Source organism: Theobroma umbraticum, unplaced genomic scaffold, assembly GCF_002168275.2.
Source record: "Theobroma umbraticum cultivar Fairchild unplaced genomic scaffold, ASM216827v3 scaffold_12.1, whole genome shotgun sequence".
NCBI lineage: Eukaryota > Viridiplantae > Streptophyta > Magnoliopsida > Malvales > Malvaceae > Theobroma > Theobroma umbraticum.
Window position 1 is genome coordinate 4662169 of NW_018397269.1, and position 26178 is coordinate 4688346.

Below are 26178 nucleotides of genomic sequence, written 5' to 3' on the forward strand. Positions count from 1 at the left end.
TATCCAGAAAATAACAAGTTGTTGATGTGATCTCTATTAATGGTTTCCCTTTTGCTGTTGCATCATACATGGTTCTCAATACTATGTTTGTATGTGATTCAAAACTTCGTGTTAATTTAAACATATGTAAATACATTTTGGATGTAGTAATGAAGGCAGTCACCAATGTTATCCATGTTATGTTTGGTTTCTTTAGATGCTCAATGCATCATCTCCAGTGAATGGCCAGGCTTGATATCTATTCATCTTGATGTTTGTTATGATCTGCACTCTAGAATTTAGACAAGATTTCTAGGTTCTTTTGTTTTCTTCTAGAGGACTTTATGAAAGTTTGATGAACTCAATACATTAGTGTAAAATGTGTTGTGCTGTATTGATAAGTCAATTTTGAACAAGCTCTGTTGTAAGTGCATAGATATAAAAATAGATATAATATGTGGAACTTTAGCTTGGGCTTCTTTGGAAGGCTGAATGCTTGACGGGGCTGCCACAAATTTTTCATTTTTATGATAGTTTGTTGGTACTTGATCATAAAAGACCAATGGCCTTTTTCCAAATGTTCAACCCAGCTTAGTCAAGCTTGAAGATTGTTTATTTGATGAAACTTTTAATAGTATAGGAAGTTATTAAAAAGAAATTATTGAGTTTAAAGTCTGTTGAGTTGAAATAGTATGTGGTAAATATGTGTAGCTAACAACAATGCTGCAGGAATTACTGGGAAGTATAGTCAAAATTTTTTCTATAATTTTGAGAGTTCTTTTTGCTGTAGTTATCATTAAGCAATAACAAAAAGGTTATTTTAATGTGGCCTTGAGTTGACATGAATGCAGTTATGGCATCTGGAGTTAAATTTTTCAAGCTAGTATGATTATTTTGTCAGGTGACAAATCCATGGCTTCCTTTTCATTTTAAAGATAGAAAATGATACTCTTGTGCTAGTTATAAGCTCTTTTCTGGATGCCAATTCATGGCTTTCTTTTGATCTCTTTATCTCTTTCCTTAAAAATTGAATTATCTAGTTAAATGCATAATCATTCTTCAAGATGTAGTATCTGTTATGACTTGATCTTTTTGTCACATAGGATTATGGAGAAGTGACCGTAAGTGGTGTTTGTTCTCTTTTCAATTGCACTGCACTTGAAGATCTCTTGCTGCGGCATAATGTGAGTATTTATCACTGCTCATTCTGTTATAGTTTGCATGCACGCCCTTTTCTTTGGTATTGTAATGAGATAGTTATATCTATTATATATTTTACTATCTAACAATTTTCTTTTATCTTGTATAATTACTTTTTTTGAGCAAGGAGTCGCGCTACAATAACAAGGATCGTAAAAAATCATTTCCACAGTCCAAGGCCGACACGGAAGAAAGTCCTTAATGACGTAAAGGACTTAATGTTTAAAAAATTTCAGGTACTATATTTGTCATTCAATTAACTTATAGCTTCTTGTTTTTAATTAATTTGTATCAATTTTTTTATTTACTCTATTATTTTGATGTAGGAAAAATGTGTTTGGCCTACAAATCAAAATGTTTTGGTTCGACGGATATGGGATAAAATTTGTTCTAATTAATTAAGAAACAAGCTTTTAGAATAGAGGAACAAAGCAACCACAAATGCCAAAACAGGTGACATTAGGGATTGCGAAGGCATGTCAAGGGAATGGATCACAAATAAAATTTGGGATGCCTTTATCGATATGGTATGAGATATAGAAAAATGGCGAAACAAATTGGGAAAAGCAAGGCAAAATCACTTATGATGATTTACATTTACGTTTATATTTGTTTGATATTTTTAAATATTGTGTATTTGTGACTATTTTTAGTGGTATGAACTTGACTTTGAATTTTAGTTTTTAACGCGTGTTTTTTCTTATAAATTTTGAATGTGAATTTTGGATGTCAATTGATGATTTAGTCATCATTGATAAAATTTTGAATGTGAATTTTGGATGTCAATTGAGAAAAGCAAGGCAAAATCATTTATAATGATTTAGTTTTATGTTTACATTTGTTTGACGTTTTAAAATATTGTGTGTTTATGACGAATTTTAATGGTATGAACTTGACTTTGAATTTTAGTTTTTAATGCTTGTTTTTTCTTATAAATTTTGAATGTGAATTTTGAATGTCAATTTATAATTTAGTCATCATTGACAAAATTTAGAGATTTTGGTTGGTAATTTTTGTTGGAAAGGCATTACCGACAAAACATTTCATTGGAAATTTTCAATGAAATTTCTTTGGAACAACATTTCCAACTGAAATTTTGTTGGAAATGCTTTTCCAACAGAATTTCGTGATAAATTTTCAAATTTCATTGGAAATTTCTGATAGAATATTACGTTGGAAAGACAGTTCCAATAGAATTTCGTTGTAAACTTTTGACGGAATTTCATTGGAATTACTTTTTCAACAGAACATTTTGTGGAAACTTTTCATTGAAAATTTTCAACAAAATTCCATCGAAACTGTTTTTCCAGCGGAATATTCCATTGGAATTTTAAACTTGTCCAATGGAATTGATGTAATATAGTGTTTGGAATTATATACTTTTTTTGACGAAATTATGTATTTTTTTCACTAGATTTCAGATTATACTTTTACCGACGGAATTTTCAATAGAAATTTTTGATGAAAATCCATTGCATAAAAGCATTTTCAACGGAATTTTAACTTTTCTCAATGAAAAATTCCATTAGAAAAGCTTGATTTTTGGTAGTGTTTCATTGTCTGCCTTTCTTTTTAACTGCTACTCTCTTCTTTTCTTTTCTACGTCCTTTTTTTTTTTTCTTCTTTGAAGGCTTTTTTTTAAAAAAAAGTTTGTTCCTTGCTTTTGTTTTTCTTTTGTTCATTTTCTTTAGTGTTATCCATTATTTGAGTGTTTTTTTTCTTTTTTCTATGATCAAATGAATACATGCCCTTAATTGGCTTGATCCCACTCTAATGGTGGCTTTTGTCGTGTTTCTTTTTAGGGCACGATAGTAGTTTGATCTCGCTGTGGTTGTTTTCCGTTTAGGTATGATTGGCTGCATGCTTTTATTGAATTTTCTTATTGAATCTTTATTGATGGAGCTAGCCATAGATTCCAAGAAAATATGCCTTTTTTTGTGGTCAGATGGTTGATACCATGTTTCCAAATCTATGCAGGGAACAGAATAAAGTGCACTTGAGTCAAATGATGATGGTCTATATGATAGGTGGCTACAAAATGAAAATGAAAACATCCTTGTTGAGAATATGAATGATAAAAGATCAAGATTCAACTTTGCAGAGAAACCTTGGGCAAATGATTCATCATTTTCTAATATTGTAGAGGTAAGTTAACAAGAGCCAACAGCACCTAATGCAGATGTGCATGTGAGAGGCAAGGATGAAATAATGGTTCAACCCTGGCACTCTCAAGAATCAATTCAACAGACTCAGGAAATTGTTTTTGCCAAAGGTGTCATGAGTCTTGTGGTTGCTAGAAATCTTGAGGGCACGTATTGGTCGATAAAGTTGATGGTTTTGATAATGTTCATGGAAACACATCCTCGACCATGTCAAATGTCGAGAAGGTTAATGCATCTATGGCTCATTTTGATAGTGACTCATTTATGGACTCATTTCCTGATATTGTTGATGTCGATCCAGACACTAGTTCAGACTAGGAACTAAGGTGAGAAGAATGATAATCCTTGTACTATTTCTCTGTTAAAGTGAAAAATCCATGTTAGAAATATTAATGGTGTGATCTTGTGTTTGCCTTGTTCTGATTACTTTGACTTGCAATCTTCTCCCAGTTGTGCTTATAAGTAAACTGAGAGGAAGGCAAGAAGGAGAAGAGCAAATATTTCCTTTCTTTCTTTCGTTTTAAGTTAACACTAGGTTTAGGAAAATGGACAGTATTTGTCAATCACGAGGCTTGAGAAGGACTTGTAGTCGGAGGGGATAACTGGTATGTTTGGATTGACATAGGAGTTAGAACTGATATAAAGAGAAAGTTTGTTCTTGCTAAAAAGGAAAAATAATATGATTGACTCCTGTTGAGCAAGCGATGTGTGGCCTTTGCAACAAAGGATGGCAATGATTGAGCCACAAAAACAATCATTAACTATCCTTTGGAGCTATTTTTACTCATAATTTTACACCCCAAAACTTATTTTCTTTGTATTGTAGGTAGTGGGGTGACTTTTAATATTTTAAACTTTCCTCTTTTTTCTCACATCAACATCACATTTTCACATTTTTTAATATTTAGCTCAATTTAAATTTCCTAAAATAATATACATGCATAATAATGAGGGTTGCGAAATTGAAAATTTTATTTTAAGGCTAAGCTCAATTATTACGTAGTTAAACAAAGAAAAAAAAATTAGGCTCAAAAAAGGTATATTAGGGGTAAAAGTTTAACAAGGCAGGCTTTTTAAGCTCAAATGGTCCAAAAATAGCCTAAATCATGTGCCTAACTAAGTATTGTTAAAGATTTTGCCTAAAGAGAAAATCAAGTAAATTCTAGAATTCATGACATAATCAACAATTCACATCAATATAAATCTTCTCTAAATACTCAGAATAATTCAAAGTAAAAGATATAGTGTTTAAAATTATGAAAATCACATCCTAACAATGATACTTAACAAAAGACTTTAGCATGAATCCAAACAAAAACCTTTTTCATCAAAAGGAAAAAATTTAAGACAACTAGTTATCATCATTGGAAAGAGAAATCATCGAAAAAAATTGGCACAATTTTACTCCAAATTTTTAAAATTCAGACAAATAATAAATTCATTTATCAACTAATCTTAAATTATTTATAAATCTCGATAAACATGCAAATAAAATTAAATCTAAAACTTCCACAAAATATTCATCACTAGAAAAATTAATTCAACCTCCTTAAATTTAAACTAAACATTATCCTCAACGTTAGAAAAAATAAAAGAAAGGTAAAAAATACTCTCTTGATTGTTGGATAAACCTGGTGAAGCTTTATTCCTCCTCTACCTTATAGTCGTCTTCCTCATTCTACCTTTTAGGAGGAATGTTTTTTTTTTTACTACAAAAAGAAAATAAATAAAAATTAATGTAGAGAAATAAAACAAATAAAAACAACAAAAAAGACAACAAGGGGGTTTTATTGGAAAATGGATTGCCATTTGTTGGCAGCCCATACTATGGAGGGGGAGGAGGGGGGAAGGGTTATGGGGAGTGGGCTTCCCATTCATGGTAGCCCACAGCAAGGGGGGTTTATGGGGTAGTGGGCTGTCTATTGTTGGTAGCCCACATTATAGGGGGCCGTGACCTACCTTTTAGTGGGAGCCGTGGCCAACATCATAAAAGGCTGTGAGGCTACGACCTTGCTGTTGGAGAGTCGCGGCTTCTATGGGTGTTTTTTTTTCAATTTTTTTCAAGCGGGGTTGCAACCTACAGCCTAGTGGGCCACGAATCCGTCAATTGGAGTTTGTTGGGCCACAACCACCTTAGTGAGAGCCACGACTTACCCTATTTTTAAGAATTTTTTTTTCAATTTTTTTACATTTTTAAGAGAGCTTTAAATGTACTTACAAAATAAAAATAAAACCATAATACTTTAATAAATAAATAAAAAAAATAAAAAAAACAAACAAAAGTAAGTTTGAGTGCTTGGGTTGCCTCTTAAAAAGTACTTCAGTCACTAGCTTAACTATGGCACTACTTTTTACACTACTTTATATGGTTTGAGACTTTTTTTATTGACCTTGATTGCATTGATAAGGCCACTATAAATCTCAATAACACCATAAGGATGAATATTTACCACATTAAAAGTGTTCCCCCAATATGGTTGAAGATTCTACGGCAAAATATGGAGTTGTGAATAAAAAAAAACTACTCGTTGTCCAACCACAAAATCAAGATGATTGAAAAGTGGTGGTGGTTTTGTCTCAAGAGTTGGTATCTACTTCATTGAAGGTGGTGGACTAGGCCTACTTTTATCCTCATTAACTAAATCCACTTTATAACAACTGTCTATATAGAGACATTGTGTTGCATTGAACAAATTAAATACCACTTCTTTTTCTACAACTTTGAAAGTTATTTTGTCATTCTTTACATCAATAATTGCTCTAGCTGTAGCTAAAAATGGTCTCCTTCCCATTGTGTCACTTGCTAAGTTTGTGTGGCCTTTCGCCTTCCAATTTGGTTAGTTTGTAAAATATGTCATGCACAATGTATTATTGGAATTGTGTAAGGGTTGTTATGTGAGAACCTGATTTGATGGCCAATGTATGGCCTTTAAATACTTGTATGGATTGTGAGCCAGGGATAATGTAATCTCAAAAACAGGCGTTGTCTCTAGAAAATATTCTTTATCGATTCATTGTATGATTATATATATATCCGTTTTAATTTGTGAAAAAATTAAATAAGTAGAAGATAAACAAATCCTTAAAAATATATTATTTAAATCATAACATCTGATATTATCTAATTATAACATTAAGAGCCTGAAATTGCTCTTTTTCTTTCACTAAAATTCTTCTTTTATCAAACACCTACAAAATCACAAATAAATTAATAACAATCTATTTTAACCACATTAATACTAAATTAAGCATAAAATTAATTAAAATTAGATTGACTCGCCTAAATTAACTAATTTAAAATAATTAAATAAAACTTACTAATTTTTATACATTACTATAAGAACTAAGTTAAATTATTATCAAAATTAAATTCAAATAACTCTATATCATAGAGTTATCAATAAACAAATAAGAGATATTCCTCTCTACAATAATTTAGTTGCACAACGACCTTCATTATGAGCATGTTTTCTGTGAATTTGTTGTACAAGTACTTGTAGGCAATCCCTCACAACAAGGGTCTAGCTTAAACTACTTTGGTTGGTTAGACTTGAAGGCTTTGTGCTCCTCCTTTCTTGTGTATACTGTTATTGTGTAACTCAAAACAATTTTGAGTCTAAGCATTTATTTTATTTTCAAGTAAATTATTTTTCAGAAAAAATTTTTCCATTGTTAATTGTTTGGAAGGGAGAATATATTTTTCCTATAAAACATTTTATGGATCAATGAAAAGATACTGAAGGTATACCTAGTCTTAAGTTTATTTTTAAATTGACCTTATAATCTACTCTATGTTGTTTTACAAATGGTTACTATTTATTGCTTTTTGTCTATTTATAATTTTTATATACAAATTCATATGTAACCTTGTATACCAAAAACATAAACATCCACCATAATGGTTAAAACTTGAGAGAATCCATCTTTAAATGAGTTTAGTAAGACTTATAAAATAAATTAATTTTTTTTGTGTAACTCCAAATCTTTTATATACAAAAAATGCATTAAGTAATATGACTCTAGTTGTAGTTTACTTGAATGATAATCAAATTCATGTTAACTTCGATTTTACATTTTACATAAATTAGCATTTGTTATAATTTACGTATGTTGTGCATAAATATATATCTATATATATTAAATAATCATATTATATATAATTTTTTTAAAACATAATGTTAATTTGAAGTATAAGTAATTAAAAATTTGTCATATTAATTTATAAATTATTTAATAATATTAGAATTAAAAATGTAAAGATAGTTCAAAATTTATAAACTATATCAATTAAATAAAAATATAATGAATTTAATTAATAAAATTTTAATTTACCTGGAATTACTTGAAAGGAAAATTCAAAATTAAAAATTATACCAAAAATTAATTTCCAATAATAATTTAAAAATATAAAAATAGTTATTTTTTAATTGAAATTTGAAAATATAATCGATGATGTTGGGAAAAAATCTATATAAATCAGTGCTTCAAAAATCTTATATAAATTATAAAAAGATAAATAATATAATCTGTTAATTCATGATTTGGTTTCAAAATGAGAACTCTTAAAGCTTGAAAATGAAAGGCCACAGCAAAAAACGAAAAAGAAAAGGTTCAATAAATATCAGCCATTTTCGTCTTGAAAATTCCGTAACAATATCTCTACACCATTACTAGTTTTGCATCACCGTCTCCATTACCCCATCTTATAGCAATGCTTTGCTGTCAATTGAAAATTCTCTCATCCTATAGCAATGCTTTTCTCTCAATTGAAAATTCTCGCAACATAGCACAGGCTGGTGCATGTTCGCATGCAACAATTCCACATATATCTCCAGTGCTGCAACATCTACTCATTTGTAAAACTCAAAGTCAGTATCAGGCTTCTTGACGTTCGTTCTGTAACCCTTTTCAAAGTCCTTGGGAAGTATGACATATCGGTTCTTCCGAACTGCATGCATTCCGGCTTCTTGACAGATTGCTGCAATCTGTAGACAGACATCCAGTTACAACCAGTATGAATCAAACAGGCTTGCCAAATAATGAGTCAAAAAGATTTGTGACCTAAACTAGAGAGATAAATAGGAAAGGTGCTCTAGAGTTCCACAACTAACCTCCGCAGCACTAATTTTATCAGGCCGAGAAACATAATCTTCCAAGTCCACCTCATCACTTAGATTCATTTTAGCAGTGCAGACCTATGAAATGGAAACATCACCTTAAACACAGCCAATAGGGCAAAACAAAACATTTCCTTATCACAACATAACCAGGACGGAAAGAAATGTACAAAAGAAAAATATGCCACAGCGAAAGACAATCACAAATCACAGAGAAATGTACTAAAGACAATAATGACATAGGCATTGGCAAACATTGCCCTACTTGCCTGGAAAACAAGCCTCTTCTGCCTTCTATCAGGTAAAGGGAATTCAATCTTTCGGTCAAGCCTTCCTGGACGAAGAAGTGCAGGGTCCAAAGTGTCTGCTCGATTGGTTGCCATTATAACCTTAACATTCACCGTCTGATCGAATCCATCCATCTACAAAGTTGATTGCAAAAGCAATAGTTTAGAAAAAAGAAAGGGAGAAAAAGGTTAACTAAATTTAAATATCAACTTCCTCAGATAGTTTGTAGGATAATATTCTATGCACCATCCTTTGACATGTCAACAAATTCCTCAAGAGATAAATACCTGATTCAGAAGTTCCATGAGGATTCTCTGAACTTCTCTATCAGCACCAGTTTGAGCATCAAACCTAGCAGTAGCAATGGCATCTACCTCATCAATAAAGATAATAGCTGGAGCATTCTCTTTAGCAAGACGGAAGACATCACGAACCATCCGTGGGCCCTAAAACAAAACAGTGGTCAAAATATTATTATCCACCAAAAGAAGATTAAGAGAGCGGCCAATAACTGACAAAATCAGTAAAAAAGAATATCAAGTTTCACTGCAGGCAACTAGGTCTTAATTAAGTACTGAATGATGAATTTAATATTAACATTTAAAAGAAAAATGACTACTAGATCCCTACCTCACCCAAATACTTTTGAACAAATTCAGATCCAACAACTCTAATGAAGGCTGCAGTTGTATGGTTAGCAACAGCCTTTGCAAGCATGGTTTTTCCAGTGCCAGGGGGACCATAGAGTAAAACACCACGAGGAGGGTCTATCCCAATCTGTTTGTAGAGCTCATGATGAGTCAATGGTAACTCCACTGCCTCACGAATTTCCTGCTTTTGAATGTCACATCCTCCAATATCCTAAACAACCAAAAACATAGCACATTAGTAATATTTATTCCAAGAAAAAAAGATACAGGAACTCAAAGAGTGTCCCACTAATGTACCATAGCAGAAGACTGACTTAAGGTATCAAATATGATTTATGGTTCAAATATGTCCTTGATGTCTACAAAGGTTCCAAGTTGATAGTTGAAAAATGAACTTAAATTTAAGACCAGCATTTCTTTATCAGAAGAAAAAAAAGTACTGACAAGAATCAAAACAATGCAACATTTCAACAAAGTTCAACAGAGACAAGGCAACTAAAATACAAATGAGTAAATCTTTTTCTATTAACAATCATACAAGACAAATGATGCCAAGATCCCCCCACAATATATTGAAGGAAACATATAGCATTTTCCATACAATAGTTTTATCAGTTGATTTCCAAGATTCCATACACAAACAGACAACTGCAAATGCAAGAAACTCCAAATATCATATGTCTTGTTATAAAATGAAATAAACCTCTCAAGCAAGAAATCCTATCCTTCAACTCATCCTACATGTAAAGAATCATTGTTTGATATAAAAACCACGAATAAAGGCACACGTTCATTGCAGAGCCCATCAGTTCTATAGAACATGATCTTTCGGGAGTCCTAACAGATTAATTATTCCAGAACATCTAACACAACTAATAATCACAGGCCAACTAGGGAAGTATTAAGCCTACTTTAGTTATTATGCGCACAATCATACCCTCCTTTACATCAAGTAATAGAGTATGGGGGATAAGGTAATATGTTACCTACTGATAATCAATAAGGCATATAGAAACAAAAGTGAAAGCAATTCGATTTCCCATGTAACAGATGGAATTAACTCCATTTACACTCCAGCTTGAGGCCTAGCCTATGTTTACCTGGCTAAAATCCAATAAGGCAATTCAAAGAAGCTCTTAGAACATAAAAGATTGTCTAATATATAAAAAGCCTCAGTATTAAAAATCAAATATACAAAAATGAAAGTGGAAAACGGACTCAAACCGTATTCAATTCTTTTCCTTTGGGCATTAATGCTGCAAGCAAATAAACCACTAAATAAAAATTAAAAAATCAATTTCTGTTCAATGGAAGTACTATGTGTATCACATTTTTCAGCACAACTAACCCTTTTTCAATCATTCCCCTTAGCTAATAGTTAACCCAAAATCTCATATTCTTCAAAGTGGCATATATAGGAAGCCAAAAAAAAACCCTAATCTCTGATTGCGTATATATCAATTAATAAATTCTTCGACTTAATAATGAAAGCAATCACAAAACTAAAGGAACGAACCTGGCACTGAAAACAATCACTAAGCCCCATGCTTTAAACTTTCCCCTTATCCAAGAATTAACCCAAAGTCCACTTACTCTAAAAAGAAAGGAAGCAAACCCTAATCCCTAACCTGCCATCGCAAATTGCAAAATCCTAAATGCAAAAAAATCAATAAAGAACTCAACTTTAGAATAGAAATAAAAAGAAAAGAAAAGAAACAAACGTTGTAAGTAACATCGGGCTTCTCGGACTGGCTAAGCAAAGAAATGCTGGAATCGGCCTCGGGAGGCAACACGTCGACCAGAGCATTGGAGTGACGGTGAAGAGCCACCGAAGCCGAGGGCTTTAGCAGCTCTCTGTTGATGGTGCTCAATATCCTCACATAATAATTGGAGCCCGTGGTGGACCCCACGATTCCGTTGTTTTGATCCACCATTTCCATGAACTGCCCTATGACCAGCGGCACCGACTGAATCCGCTTGACTTCCTCCTGGGCCCGCAACAGCTCTCTCTTGAGATTCTTCTGCTCGTCCTTCACGTACTCTTCTTGGATGTCTATGAACTCCAGCTGCCTCTGGAGGGATTTCAGCCTGCTGTACAGATCGTCCTCCTCGGTACCCGTGGGATCCACCGCCAGGGCCAGCCCAAGGTCGGATCTTGTGCTGGGGAACGGCGGCTCCGCCGAGGGTTTAGGTTCCACCACCATCGCCGAGGCTGCCATTGCTTTCTTCGACTCGGAGTTTGGATTGGAGAGCAAGAAAAGAAGAAAACAAAATGTACAATTCAAGGCAAAGGGCGTCCTTCGGTTTTTATAGGGTGAATTCTAGAGTAAGGATAACTTTACTCTAACTCTAAGACCAATTAAAATAATTTATAAAAATAAAATAAAAACCTATTTAACAGGTTAAAATAATAAAAAAATAATAAAAAATATTATTATTTTTGATATTAACATTATATCTAATTAATTTAATTCAATTAAAATTATTATTATGACCCATTATACTAAATCTCAAGCGTTTACGTTAATATTTTAATAATATTTATTTTATTTTTATAATATTTTATGTTAAGTCTTATCATTTTGCATCAAGGTTTTTCAATTATTAATTTTCACAATAATTATGTTTATCTTTATTATTATTTATTCATAGATAAAAACTTGTAAGTCATAAAATACTTTAAATTTGAGAATAAAAATTTAAATGTTTAATTTCTTGAAAAATTATATTTATTTGATATAATTAACTTGTTACATTAAATCTCACACATTTTTATTAATATTTTGACAATGTTTTTTCCATTTTTATAGTTTTTTACGTTAATTCTTATAACTTTATGTCAAGATTTTTTAACTATTAATTTTCAATATAATTCTTTTTATCAAATATTGACTTGATATAAAGCAGTAAAAATTAACATAAAAATTTATAAAAGTAGAATAAAGATTGTTAAAATATTAATGTGAATATGTGAGATTTAACATAACAAGTCAATTATATCAAATAAATATATTTTTCAAAAAAATTATACATTAAAATTTTTATTCTCTAGTTTAAAATGTTTTACGGTTTACAAATTTTAATCTATAAATGAAAAATAGTAAAGATAAAAAAAATTATAATGAAAATTACTAGTTGAAAAAATATTAATGTAAATGTGTGAGATTTAACATAACAAGTTAATTATGTCAAATAAGCATTATTTTTATAAAAATTAAATATTTAAATTTTTATTCTCAAGTTTAAAGTGTTTCACAGCTTGCAAATTTTAATCATGCATGAATGATAGTAAAGATTAAAATAATTATAGTAAAAATTAATAGTTAAAAAATCTTGACGTAAAATGATAAGAATTAACGTAAAATATTATAAAGGTGGAATAAGCATCATCAAAATATTGATGTAAATGTATGATATTTAATATAAAAAGTTAATTATGTCAAATAAATATAATTTTCAGAAAAATTAAATATTTAAATTTTTATTTTCGAGTTTGAAGTATTTTATATCTTACAAATTTTAATCTATGCATGAATAACAATAAAGGTAAAAATAATTATAATGAAAGTTAGCAGGTTAAAAATTTTGACGAGAAAAGTTGTAAGAATTAACTTAAAAAATTATAAAGATGAAACAAGAATTATAAAAATATTGACGTAAATATGTGACATTTAATGTAACATAACAATTAAATTAAAATAAATTTAATTTTTGTTAAAATTAAAAATTTAAATATTTATTATTGAGCTAAAAGTATTTAATAGTTTATAAATTTTAATTTATAAATGAATAATAATAAAAATAAAAATAGTTATAGCTAAAATATTGATATATTAAACTAAAATTTTATTATAATATTTATTTAAAAATTTCTCAATGGTTAATATTTTTTAGTTGAGAATATAATTGTAAATGATTAATTCTCATAAAAATTCAGTTATTTTCTTTGTTAGTTTTTCTGCTTTAATCAATTATTTGGGTTAATTCTTTCCTTTTAATTATCATTTTTATTTTTATTTATTTTTGATTATTTAAGTCTTTTCTTAACCTAGCTATCAGGTAAACAGGTTGCAAATTTTTTTATTGATCAATAGTTGAAAATAAACCCTTTAAATCTAATGGTTCTTATTTGTAGGGTTACATTAATGTTAGTCTTACTGTAGAATCTGCCTTTTTATAGTCACCAATACTAGTAGTACCTTCAAGGTTTATAAATGTTATTGACATTAAACTACATTGTTAACCTGATCAAACCTCTTGACTTCAACGCAATATGCTAGAAACAAGCCTCAGGGCCTTGCGGGTCCAAAAGTCAAGAACAAAAGAGCTCGACGCAACCTTAGAGATAGGTCATGGGCCTAAAAAGTATTCTTTATTGATTTATTAGATGATTATATATATGTACCTTTTTTTAATTTATGAAAAAATTGAATAGGTATAAGATAAACAAATATTTAAAAATATATTATTTAAATCATAACATCTGATATTATCTAATAATAACATTAAATATTTTAATTTTATGATACATTAAATAATCTATTACTTATATATAAAAGGAAGGTCAAAAAAAGCCCTCATGTTTGGCCACTTTTTTCTTCTTTTTGAGTGACACATTTTGGCCCTCTTTTATATGCCATGTGGACTGTAGGAAGTCCTCATAGAAATTGCCTCAATAGAGTTTTTCTTGGCCAAATCCCTAATTAAGTGCCATTGTCTTTTCTTCCTGTGTAGGGTAGCATGGGCAGCCTATTCTTTTCTTTTTTTTGTACAGACGCCCATTTTAGAAATTTCTCTTTTAACATCCTTTTGTATGTTTGTTTTTTTATTATACATTCAATTTTTTCTCTTTTTTTTTTTGCCTTTTGCTTTCTTTCTCTTTTTTATCCATCCCTTTCTTCTCTTTTCTCTCTTTACTACCATGAGTAGCAAATCTGGAGCAACGGTGGATGCGAAAGTATGGGGTTGAGGATTTTACACTCTTTACATAATCTTCCTTTTTGCTTTTTTCAACTTCATTTGTCTTTTCAAACCCAGCAAAATTGTGAAAGACCAACAAAACCTAATTACCTCTCACAAATCTCACTCCCAATCATAATCCCAATCCTGATCTCAACTTTTATAGGTGCGGTTTCAATATTTTCTCATGATTCTATTAATAGGTTATTATATTTGAGGCTCTTAAAGAAACAGGTCATTGTCTTTTTACAAGGAATTCAAGGGTAGATTGCCTTTATAATTTCTTCTTAACTTTTATAGATAACTGATGAAGAACTTTGGGGGTTCTTTTTTAGCCATTGTTTACGTCCATACGTCAAGCTTACAAGCAAGTGTAATGGTAAAATCTAAAATATCTTAGTTGTTATCTCACTCCTATAATCTCTCTTACATAGTTATTATTGTGCCATGACCTAAATCTGGGGGACAGGCACGAACGAGCTGGTCAGCAATCCCGTGAGAATCAAGGAAGCCTTCATAGTTAAGTCTTGATAACCACATATATAGTAAACAAAAGGCCTCATGAACAACATCATCTCATATAAACTTAAATCTTTTAGCATTCAACATTAGCCCCTTGACTCGTAATACCCCGACGTCGACATTACCCAAAATAATCTCAATGAGTGGCATCAAAGCACTATAAGCGGGAATCACAGGTGGGATTAGTGCCACCGTCCTTGCTTACCACCATCTGTGTAAGCACACAAATAGTCATAGGGGGACAAAAATCCACTCAACCACAAATTAGATCAACATCTGGAATTCATTCCTCGGACAGAAACACTAATCCACAAATAAGGCCAATGTGCCTTTATCATTCACAATTTCCTTATCAAACCTTAATTCACATTTATTGAGCTTCAATCATCTTAAGCTCAATTAGGTTTTAAGAGCCTCTAAATCTTCAATGCATCATTTAATCAAATCATCTCACATATCGTTTACCTAGGGTAACCTACTCTTAGGGTTTCATCATAGCCTCTAGACATTCTGGTTTAGGCACACACAACATATACTACCCATGTGGCTCACATCACAGTGCAACCACTCATAATTCACATATATACATGTCGTAACGTGGGGGCCCAAGAACCTAACAGTTAGACATAAAAAATTTAGAGAGTCGCCATCAATCTTTTTTTATATAGGTGCGATTGGCCACTTATTAAATTTGTTCTTCTTGATGAAGTCCTAAATTAATTTTAAGATCGCTTAAAGAACAAGAGTCAGTTTATGTATTGCAGAGTTGGGTTCGGGAGTACGATTATGCAAAGGGAAGGATTAACACCCCCGTGATGCCTGCTCCATGAACGAACCACTTAATCATATGTTATCCTATCAACCTTAACTTTTTACTTTTATTCTTATGTTTCTCTAATCCTTATTTATTTGTTTTATTTGTTATTTTATTTACAAATTAAAACATTTTATTCAATTTTACGGGTGAGACGCGCACATGATGCAATTGTGAAATGCATGGCATAAAATTTGGATAATGCCAAACAAAAACCATTTATGGGGTGTACTTCTCGAATTCGTCCATAACACCGGTGGGATCTGGGGGTATTCTTTCACTTAGAGAAATACTAAAAAAACTCACATTCGTAAGTTTAATGAGTAAATCCCATCATCGGGGTAATCGTTTGTATATAGAAACTATATTTTCATGAATGCAAACCTTAATACAAGCAGAAGCCTTTTATTAAGGATATTCTCCAAGCCCTCCCATCGTATTGGTGGGACTCAGAGGTATCCTGTCATCTAGAGAATTTTTTGAAGAAACTTACCTTTTTAAGCTTTTTCTAAAAATGCCATCATTGAGGCTTTGACTCGTGCACATAATACATCTACATGCCACGATATTTAACAATGTAGTAATGATGTGCGACATGCTACAAACCTCTATGTCCACTATGGATCATTGTCTATATTCATTATTATTATTATAATCTTGCCATCTTAAAAAAAAGTTTTGTTATCATTATTTATTTATTTATTATCATGAGTATCCTTATTCTTCATGATACTATATGTTTTTTGAAACTTTAAGTGTATATATATGCCATTGTTCTCTTACATTTATTATTGTTATTGTTATCACTATTTCATTATTTCTTTTTATTTTTGTAGTTTTGTTTGATTAGTAATTAAGTTCATACATTTTTCATTTACTTAGGTTAGCACACATTGGGATTCAAAATTAAAACCCTTCCACCATATTGGTGGGATCTTAATCAAGATCCCTTGCTTAGAAAAATTCATCCGGTATTGTGACTTCACGCAATCCGAATGAATATTTCATTATCGGTTATTCAAATAATAATGTAATTCTTTTACCATCATTTTCACTATCATTCGCTAACTTTAAAACCATTATATTCTATTTTATATATACTCCAAAATTTAGAGAAACGAGGGATATCCTTGCACATATATTTCTTTAATTTCACTAAACCATATATCTCTTTTATTTGTTCATTGTTGTTGACAATATTAATACTAATTTTATCATTTTTCTCATTTAAATATTTTTTCTAAAAAAACTAATTAACAATATTAAAAATAAAAACACATAAAAGAATTAATAAATAAGAAAAAAAGGCCCATAAAAAAATAGGTACAAGTGATCCAACGCATAAGCCCTAAATAGCAAAGTATAAAGGAACACATACCTTTTGATCTATCAAAGCCCAAATTCAATTGTATCTTTCAGTAACATGGGATCATGGGCTAAACTCCTAAGGATAAGGACAAGGGTTTGCTTTAGAGTTGTTTCTCCAAGCCTAACTAGAACCATAAGCTTGCCTTAAAGGCTTCATAGACTGAGCTTAAAGGAAAGGGAGATGGGCTTGGCTTGCTTCAAGTCCTAAATGCACCACTTGGTGTTGCAGTTAAAAGAAACAAAAAAAAAAATTCCAAGCAGTGTTAATGAAAGATTAGTTTTGGGCTTAAGAAGCTTAAAATGGCTTAATTTTAATTGGACTTAGAACTAGCTTGACCTAATAGCATAATGTCAATGAAAGATAAAATTAAATAAACTATAAAAATTGTCTAGACAAAATAAGGTGTCTATAGCTGCCCCTCTTTGCATAGTTCTGAGAATCAAGAATTAAGCAAGGACGTAAACACCTTGCTCAGACTAGATAAAAAATGTTCCTTATCTCTAAATGAAGCTATGCGACTTTTCTTTCGTCTCTTTCTCTCTCTTTTTTTTTTAACAAATAACTAGAAAGCTCATTGTCTCAAAATGAGGCTATGTTTCTTAAATTCTCTTGTGCCAAGATAATTGAGCTTAGATATCTTGGATGCCAATTTGATTGGACTTAAATTCTTTCGTGTCAACATAATTGGACTTATGCATCTTGGATGCCAGTTTGATTGAGCTTAAACTCCTTTTGTGCCAATGTAACTAGACTTATTTATCTTGAATGCTAATTTGATTAGGCTTATACTTTTTTGTGTCGATGTAATTGGACTTATACATCCTGGATGCCAGTTTGATTGGGCTTAAGCTCTTTTATGCCAACGTAATTGGACTTATACATCGAGGATGTTAGGTAAATTGGGCTTAAATTCCTTTTCTGCCAACGTAATTGGACTTATATATCTTGGATACTAGTTTGATTAGGCTTAAAATAATTTCCTACCAATATAACTAGGCTTAAATATCTTGGATGCTAGGTAAATTGAGCTGAAACTCTTTCATGCCAACATAGCTGGACTTATACACCTTGGATGCCAATTTGATTGGACTTAAAATCATTTTGTGCCCATAAAACTAGATTTAAAGATCTTCGATGCTAGTTTGATTGGGCTTAAAATCACTTCATGCCAACATAATTGGACTTAAACATCTTGGATGCTACTTAAATTGAGCTTAAATTTTTTCATACCAACATACTAGACTTAGACATCTTGTATGCCAGTTTGATTGGGCTGAAGTCCTTTCATGTTTGGTTTTTTTTCTTTTTTTCAATGAAAGGCTCCAATCCTTCTTCATTTAATTGAGGTTTTGTAACATTGAGAATTTTGCATTGGGTGAATTTCACCTAAAGCTTGAAAAATGCATTAGTCTTGGTATTTGTTTGAAAATTTTCATGTGCATGATTGGACATGTATGCATGATTGAATAATGGACAAATGATGCATTATTTCCCTTTGTTTTGCACCATATATTCCTCACTTGGAAGATCATTTATCTTGGGTTCGCATCTTTTGGTGATGTTCTTGTACAGTTGCCAATTTCTTCACCTCCAAAGAACCTTCTTGCTAATCTCATCATATTGATTTAGATTCTTGAAATCACTTTTCCACAATAGATGTCAACAAGAGATGACCAATGCTAATTGGGTTTCAATGCTTCTATGCCTCTTGATTATGAAAGCTTTTCCTTGCATTGCTTTCTCTCACTTTTTCTTGAGAAATGAATTTGTCTTTTTTCAAAAGTGCTTGTCTTATCTCACAATGATTGAAGGATTTTAGCCACGAAGATCGTAAGGACTCTCTTTCTCTTTTTTCCTTTTGTTTTCAAAAACTTCTTGACTTTGACAAAATCACAACAAAATTGCCCCACACATTTATTTTCATAATGAAAGATAACTGAATCTTGAAGTAGGAATGTATTAATTCCACACTTTTCTTATTGTAGTGATAAAATATCCAAGTTTGGAAAAACATATGATATTTAAATCTCTTAAAAATTAATGATTACTATTTTAAATGTTTCGGGTGGGTCAAATCACAATTTGATCTTTATGGATTGAAAGGTTCAACAAATTAAAGTCTTTCATAACAAAAAGTTTCATTAAAAAGAAGGATCAATGTTTCTTTGTTTAAGCTCACAAATGTTGCATGATTTGCTCAAATTTATACTCTTTTAAAATCAAAGTCTTCACAAAAAGACTCATTTTGAATTGAAATCAATTTTAACACTTTCCTAGTCTTATAATGTGTGGCATTTTGATAAATGTTAAGACTAGCATTAGAGACTTAAGATTTGCAAGGTTATTTTAAAAGAGAAAGGTTTAAAGTTCAGTATTGATTTTCTGACAGATTTTGAATCGTACATTCTTAGACATTTTGAGGGTCTCCAATGCACTTTGGTTGCTTTAAATTGATCTCTTTATTGTGCTTCTTGTTATAGCCTTGTTCAAAATCATGAGTGACTTCGTAAGTTCTCATTTTTGCTTTAGACTACTTTTTCAGGTTTTCACCCTAAAGCTCATTTTTCTTTCTTCTTTTTTTTATATCCTTTTTATCTCTTTTTCATCTTTTTTTTTTGTTAATTGTTCTATCATGCACTTGAAAAAAAATTCAAACTCTATCCAAAAAGGATTAATGGATTCAAATGGATAATCTTTGCAAAGAAAAAGAGGCCAAGGCCATATTAGTTTATGATGAATTTTTCTCTTCAATTAAGCATCCGCAGTTGATCAAAATGAACTTTTTAAAGCACGTAATGTAAATTAAGGTTAAGGGCCTTGATAGAATGGATAAAAAGGCCCAAAACATGTATTTAAAGGTGATCAACCAAGGATCATTCATGTGAAAGTCTTTTGAGACATTTGGCTTTTCGATTTTTCAAAACATGTTTTTCCATCAATTTTTCTTTTCTTTTTCATCACTTTTTTATCATTTTTTTTTCATTTTTATTTTTGATGGTTTAAAACTCATATTCTTTTGCATTTGCCCCTTAATACAAGGTGTTCTCTTTCTTAAAATGAGATCTTATTCTCTATGTTCCTGGTTAAGATTCTCATACATATTTGCACTTCTAATATTAAAGGTGATCATTGGTCAAGGTACATTTAGAAAAAATTTGACAAGCTCAAAGGGGTAGCAAGTGGATAAGTTCTCATTTGCAAATGAGAGAATGAAACATGGCCATTTCTCATCTCAAATATGGTTACTTGTCTTGAAGAGCAATCTTTAGAAGGGATGAATTTTGGAGTAAAAGTTCATTTTTTTTTTGTTTTTCTTGGTTTGGCATCGTTTGAATGTCTCAAGTACATGATCTTCTTATTAGCTTTTCTTACAATTCTCTTATTTTTTCTTTTTTTTCTTTTTCTTTCTCTTTTTTTTTATACCTTCAAAACTTAAAGCTTGACTTAAATTTTCCAAAATGAAAGATTCATTGACGATGCCCTTCCTCGATCAACTACTTAAACGAAGGCTTAAGCAACAATTTTGAGCATTATGACCCTTTCAAAACCTTTAGATATCTCACTTCAAACCTCAATTTTGCAAATTACTCTTGTTAGCATTTCCAAATAAGGGAGAAATAAAGGTTATTTTGCAAATTGAGCATCTTGGAGGTATTGAGAAATTCTTCTTCTTTTGATCATCTTGCCCATAGTATGGATAAAGGATAACTTTAGGCAATGGGTGGAGAAGCTCACATTTTAGATCCAATTGAAAGAGGTTGAGTGGTTTTGACATATTTGAAGCTTTAGCTAGTCTTGACATTTATCAAATTCCCAAATTCAGATTTTTTCCAAGAGTGCAAGATTTTCCTTATTTTTTTGAAAAAGATGAATTTTACTTTATCATAACATTGATCATTACTTAGATGAAGACCAGAATCCTTAGATGTCAAATGATAAGATTGATGAAGTGTCAAATTAACTTTGTTTTTGAGTGCAGTGCAATTCTTTGTGGAATGACCTTCAACTTCATAATGGTAATCACATTTAACATTTGGGTTATACCATCTTGGGTAAGGACGTTTTCTAGGCTTGGTAGGAATAATAAAGATCTTATGGTTATGTACCAATAAAGGGAGAAGCTCTGCGTAGGACATTGGTAATTAATGGTACACTTTGCCTTTCTTTCTCTCGTTGCTTTGAAGGTAATCTAGATTAATTTCTTGATAACCTGAAATGGACATGTGGGGTTAAGGAGCTTTTGTAAGTGGTGAATAAAAGTAAGAAACGAAAAGTTGAGGTAGATTATGAACATATGGAGATGGGTGTGAATGAACGCACATAAGATCTTTTTCTATGTCACAAAATTTCCATTTGTTTCTCTTTTCAACAGAAATTGCTTAAACTCTTTTATTAAAAGCATCATATTCTCTTTTAAAAATATCGTTTGCTCGAGAGTTTGTAATCTTTCCCTTCTTTTATTCCATCTTCAATCTTTCCCATAGAGAACACCAAATCTGCAAAATCTGAAAAAGCATTACCCTCCAATCTGTTATAATATGGAGGAGGAAGAGTATCAACAAATAGAGAATTTAATTTTCTACTACTAAGTGGTGGTTGGACTTGTAATGCTACTTCCTTCCACCTACAAGCATATTCCTTGAAACTTACAGAAGGCCTTTTTTCAATGTTTTGGAGAGTTATTCAATCAGGAATTGCTTTTAGCCTATGCATGTATTATCCTAAATATGCTAGGGCCAAATCTCTCCACGTACCAGTACGATCTTTTTCCAACTTGAAGTACCATTTAACAGCAACTCCCTTCAAACTATTTTGGAAAAAATAAATGACCAATTTTTCATCATGGGCATATGGAGCCATCTTGTTACAATACATGATCAAATGTGCCTTAGGGCATTTGGCTCTATCATACTTTTCACATTCTAAAACTTTAAACTTAAGTGGGATAACCACATCAGGCACCAAACCTAATTCCCTTACTTTGATGGAATCATAGAAATCCATTCCCTTAATGGCTTTGAGGCACTCCTCTAAAAGATCAAACTTTTGTTGCACTCTCGATTTTTTTCTCAGTCTTGATAAGTTCGCTTTCAAGTTTCCTTGTTTCTTAAGGTCATTCAAGTCAAGAGTAGGAACCTGGTTAGAAAGATTTGCCTTTGGAATTGGCATAGTTTGCCTTTGTGTTGATGATTGGCTTAATCCTTGAGAACTTGAAGATTCTTCGATAGTCCCCTCATTTCATTAGCATTCACTCTCTCCATTAGCTTTGCCAATTGCTTTCTCACCTCTTCTTGAGTCTTTTCCATCTTGTATATCAAATTTGATTGTTCATCTCTCATCATACTAGCTTGAGCCCTTGTATTATGCCAATTGTAAATGGGCTCCCTTGAGCTTTTCTTTTTTCACAAAATGAAAATTAATTAGATTGAGAAACGAATTATACCAAAGATTTTTCTAGATATCTTCCTCCTTCAATATATAATTAGAAAGAGATCTTTTATTTGCAAAAATCAACAATAATCTTGCTTCTTCTTTCATAGAATGTAGTAAGGTCAAGTGATGCTACTTGTAACAAAGGAAGATGAATGATGCGTGCATGTGTGTCAAAACTGAAGAATGTTTGAATGCATGATGGGATGTTTAAATGTATGACGAGTGATTTGAAACACAAAGATACTTGCTTATAAATAGTACACCAACATGATTACATTTCAAGGAAACTCTCGTTTTCCATTTTTTGTGGTTTTTTTTTTGTTTTATGAAACAACATTTAGGAAAATGTTGAACAAGACCTCAAAAGTCAACATAATTCTTCACAAACATAAATCCATTCTTGCAAGATTCAAAAGAAGTTAAAGATTGAAATGTGGTAAGGTCTTAAAGAAAACTTTTATGAAAAAATTAGCACAGTAAATCCTTTTTTCATTCTGACACCTAATTGTGCTTCCCACAACCATGCCCCATCATCTTTGTTGGATCGATTCACTTGGTATCTAGTAATATTTGCACTCGATACTTAAAGGCGTCAGAATCTTCGATGAAATGTCCCATATCTCCACCATGATAAGCACATCTTGTTTTTGAATTAAACCATTTGGGGTATAGAGCTCATAAGGATTCTAAAGGCACCATGACAATAAGATGATCATGAACTAATTTATAAAAGAGTTTTTTCATAGGGAACGGGAATAGGGTCAAATTGTTTTTTCTTTCTGGATTGTTTTTGAAGGGTGCTTAGGCTTGGAGTAAGGGTGATTGATAATGGTGCCGTGGTTGGCTTTGAAAGGCTTGTTGAAAAAGTGGTCAAAAAGTACTTGGACAAGGGTATGAATTTAGCTACAAATTGATTCTCGTGGGTTGAGAATATGCACTTGGTTGAAACCCATTATTCGATCGGTGTGTAGCATTTGGAGACTCCATCTTTGTCATGAAACTTCTCAACTCAATCATTTGTGTATTCAACTCATCCATCCCTTTTACAACTTCCTCTTGACCTTGATCCTTACTTAGGCCACTAAGCAATGTGTTGGGTCTATCAAGGACAAATTGATTTTTATTTAATGATTGCTTTTGGAGTGGTTCAATTTGAAGTGATGGGGATTCTTGAGGGTGCTTTCCCTAGGTTTCATTGAGATGCTCAACCATTTTCATCATTTTGGCAATTCGTCCTTTCATTTCTTGAAGGTCATGTCCAAATTCTTCTTGATTGCATTCCAATGCCCTTATCCTTACTTCCAATTAGGGTTCCATATCGGTCAATCCTTTTCACTGAAGGAGATTTATTCTCTTTTCTACAAAGCTAACAACACTGTAGGGTTCTTTTTTATTTGAATAAACATGAGATGATTACATGTAGATGAAAATATGATGTTTGCATGTATGCATGAAATGCTATGATGCCTTGATGTATGGATAATATGAAGTGAAATGGAAGACCACATTATTGAAAGTCATGTATAGTGGGAAGTAGAAATTTTGTTTAAAACTAAAATCCCCTTCTTTTTTTGGTTTTTGAAAAAAATGGAAGAAATAAAAAAACCTTTTTATGTTCTCTTTTCTTGTTGCCTAAATGGAAAACCACCTTTTTTTCTTTTATGTTTCACAAGAAACATCATTTTCTCTTTTTACTTCCCTCATTTATTTTTGTAAGAGAAGAACCTTTTTTCTCTTTTTCTTTTCTCTCATTTTTATGGACAAAAGGAACTAAAGACCTTTTTGTTCTTTTTTTTAGAAGACCTCATTCCAAAGAAATACCTCTATCTTTGTTATTTCCTTTCTTTATATTTTTTATATTTTTTTCAGAAAAGAAGAAATAAAAAGAATCTTCCCTTTCTTTATGTTTATCTTTTTTATTTTTAGGAGAAAATAAAGAAAGCTATTCTTCTGAAAGCTTTAGGGTAAAAGTAGAGAGAAAAATATTCTAAAAAATAGAACATCAAAAATCTTGTTCCTTTCAGTTTTTTTTAAGATGAAAAAGCAAAGAAAATATTTTGTTTTTGTTGTTTTTAAATCACTTTTACATGTGTTATTTTTATTTTATCAAAAAAGGCTACTAGGATGGATTTGTTCCTTCACGTGTCCTAAATTAGGGTGTATTCTTCATGACAAGTTTGGTAAGGTTTTACTTAGGGGATGGCTCCTCACGGCTTTCCATATGTTGAGTTCGGTTTCACTCGAAGCTTAAGGTTCCCAAATTATTTCTCATTGTTGTCCCACTTGGACTAGCAAGGTACTCGGTCCTCACCCATTATAGGTTTCAAATGGATTAAGTTCAATTTGAGGGGAAGTGTTTCACTAACCCATGTGGAGGTTATCACCTCACGAGAGCATAGCTACTTAACCTCTTCTAATGAGGATAGAGCTTGGGTAGAAGGCTCATGCATGAATGCAAATGTGCTATGTGTGTGAAGAAACATTCCAACCTTTGACCATTAATCTTATACCCCTATCCCAAATGCCCCACTATTATTGAAATATAGAAAGTAAATTAAATAAGATAAAAGAATAACGATAAACAAATGAAGTGAATAAAGGGAATGTTATCATTATTTTTTTATTTTTTCTTAAAATTCAAGAGAAATAAGGTTGGATATTGAATCATAATTAATTAAGGCTTAGATAACACAAAATTAATTACTGGCTCCACTCTTGAAGTCCCAACAGAGTCACCAAGCTGTTGTAATGTGCGGGTTCGGGAACCCAATAGTTAGATGTGGAAAATTTAGGGAATTGCTGTCAATATTTTTTTATCTAGGTGTGATTGGCCACCTATTAAATTTGTTAATCTTGACGAAGTCCTAAATTAATTTTAGGATCGCTTAAAGAACAAGACTCGATCTACGTACTGCAGAGTTGGGTTTATGCGTACAATTACTTACAGGGAAAGATTAGCATTCCTATGACACACGTTCCATGAATGGTACCACTTAATCATATGTTATCCTATTAACCTTAACTTTTTAATTTTATTCATATGTTTTCCAAATCCTTGTTTATTTATTTTATTTTTTATTTTATTCATAAATTAAAACATTTTATTCAATTTTACGGGTAAGACGTGCACATGATGCAATTGTGAAATGCATGGTATAAAATCTGGATAATGTCAAATGAAAACTGTTTATTGAGTGTACTTCCCAAATCCGTCCAGCACACCGGTGGGATTTGAGAGTATTCTCTCACCTAGAGAAATGCTCGGGAAACTCACATTCGCAAGTTTAACGAGTAAATCTCATCATCGGGATAATCGTTTGCATGTAAAAGCTATATTTTCATGAGTGCAAACCTTAAAATGAGCAGAAGCCTTTTATTAAGGTTATTCTCCGAGTCCTCTGATCGTATTAGTGGGACATGAAGGTACCTTTTCATATAGAGAATTTTTCAAAGGAACTCACTTTTGCAAGTTTTTTGAAAAGTCCCATCATCGAGGCTTTAACTCGTGCACATAAGACATCTACATGCCACGATATTTAATAATGCCATAATGATGCGCGGCGTGTGATGACTCTATTATATAGAGTTATTTTGGCTCATTTTGGGAGCTTAAGTAGCTAGATCTTTGAGATTTTATGTTCGAATTTTAGCATTATAGGTGTTTTTTTAGTTTAAGTTTGATTAT

The 26178-nt window shown here is 31.6% G+C and overlaps 1 protein-coding gene and 1 long non-coding RNA gene across 6 annotated transcripts in view; one reads left to right on the forward strand and one right to left on the reverse strand.

Annotated features, from left to right (window-relative positions):
• Window positions 1-3825, forward strand: part of LOC110425671 (uncharacterized) — a 4977-nt gene extending 1152 nt beyond the window's left edge. Inside the window, exons 4-8 of one of the 5 annotated variants that reach the window (XR_002446055.2) lie at window positions 831-880; window positions 1083-1163; window positions 1307-1415; window positions 1506-3025; window positions 3157-3825. This is a non-coding gene — a long non-coding RNA (uncharacterized LOC110425671). Of the gene's footprint in view, window positions 1-830; window positions 1164-1306; window positions 1416-1505; window positions 3026-3156 lie in introns of all 5 variants that reach the window. The other 4 variants (XR_002446053.2, XR_002446052.2, XR_002446054.2 and 1 more) reach the window with 4 other exon arrangements.
• Window positions 3826-7935: 4110 nt separating this feature from the next.
• Window positions 7936-11676, reverse strand: RPT3 (regulatory particle triple-A ATPase 3). Its single transcript, XM_021440608.2, has 6 exons — window positions 11118-11676; window positions 9377-9607; window positions 9034-9192; window positions 8728-8880; window positions 8453-8536; window positions 7936-8326 (listed from the first exon to the last, which is right to left on the reverse strand). Exons 1-6 carry the CDS (start codon window positions 11613-11615, stop codon window positions 8192-8194), a joined length of 1260 nt encoding a protein of 419 aa, XP_021296283.1. The 5' UTR covers window positions 11616-11676; the 3' UTR covers window positions 7936-8191.
• Between the last annotated feature and the right edge of the window lie 14502 nt (window positions 11677-26178).

Coding starts and splice junctions, on each gene's coding strand:
- RPT3 (XM_021440608.2), bottom strand. CDS start 11,615: ATGGCAGCCTCGGCGATGGTGGTGGAACCTAAACCCTCGGCGGAGCCG. Junction 8,537..8,727: donor AGAAGAGGCTTGTTTTCCAG/GCAAGTAGGGCA, acceptor TCCATTTCATAG/GTCTGCACTGCTAAAATGAA. Junction 8,327..8,452: donor ATAAAATTAGTGCTGCGGAG/GTTAGTTGTGGA, acceptor GTCTGTCTACAG/ATTGCAGCAATCTGTCAAGA.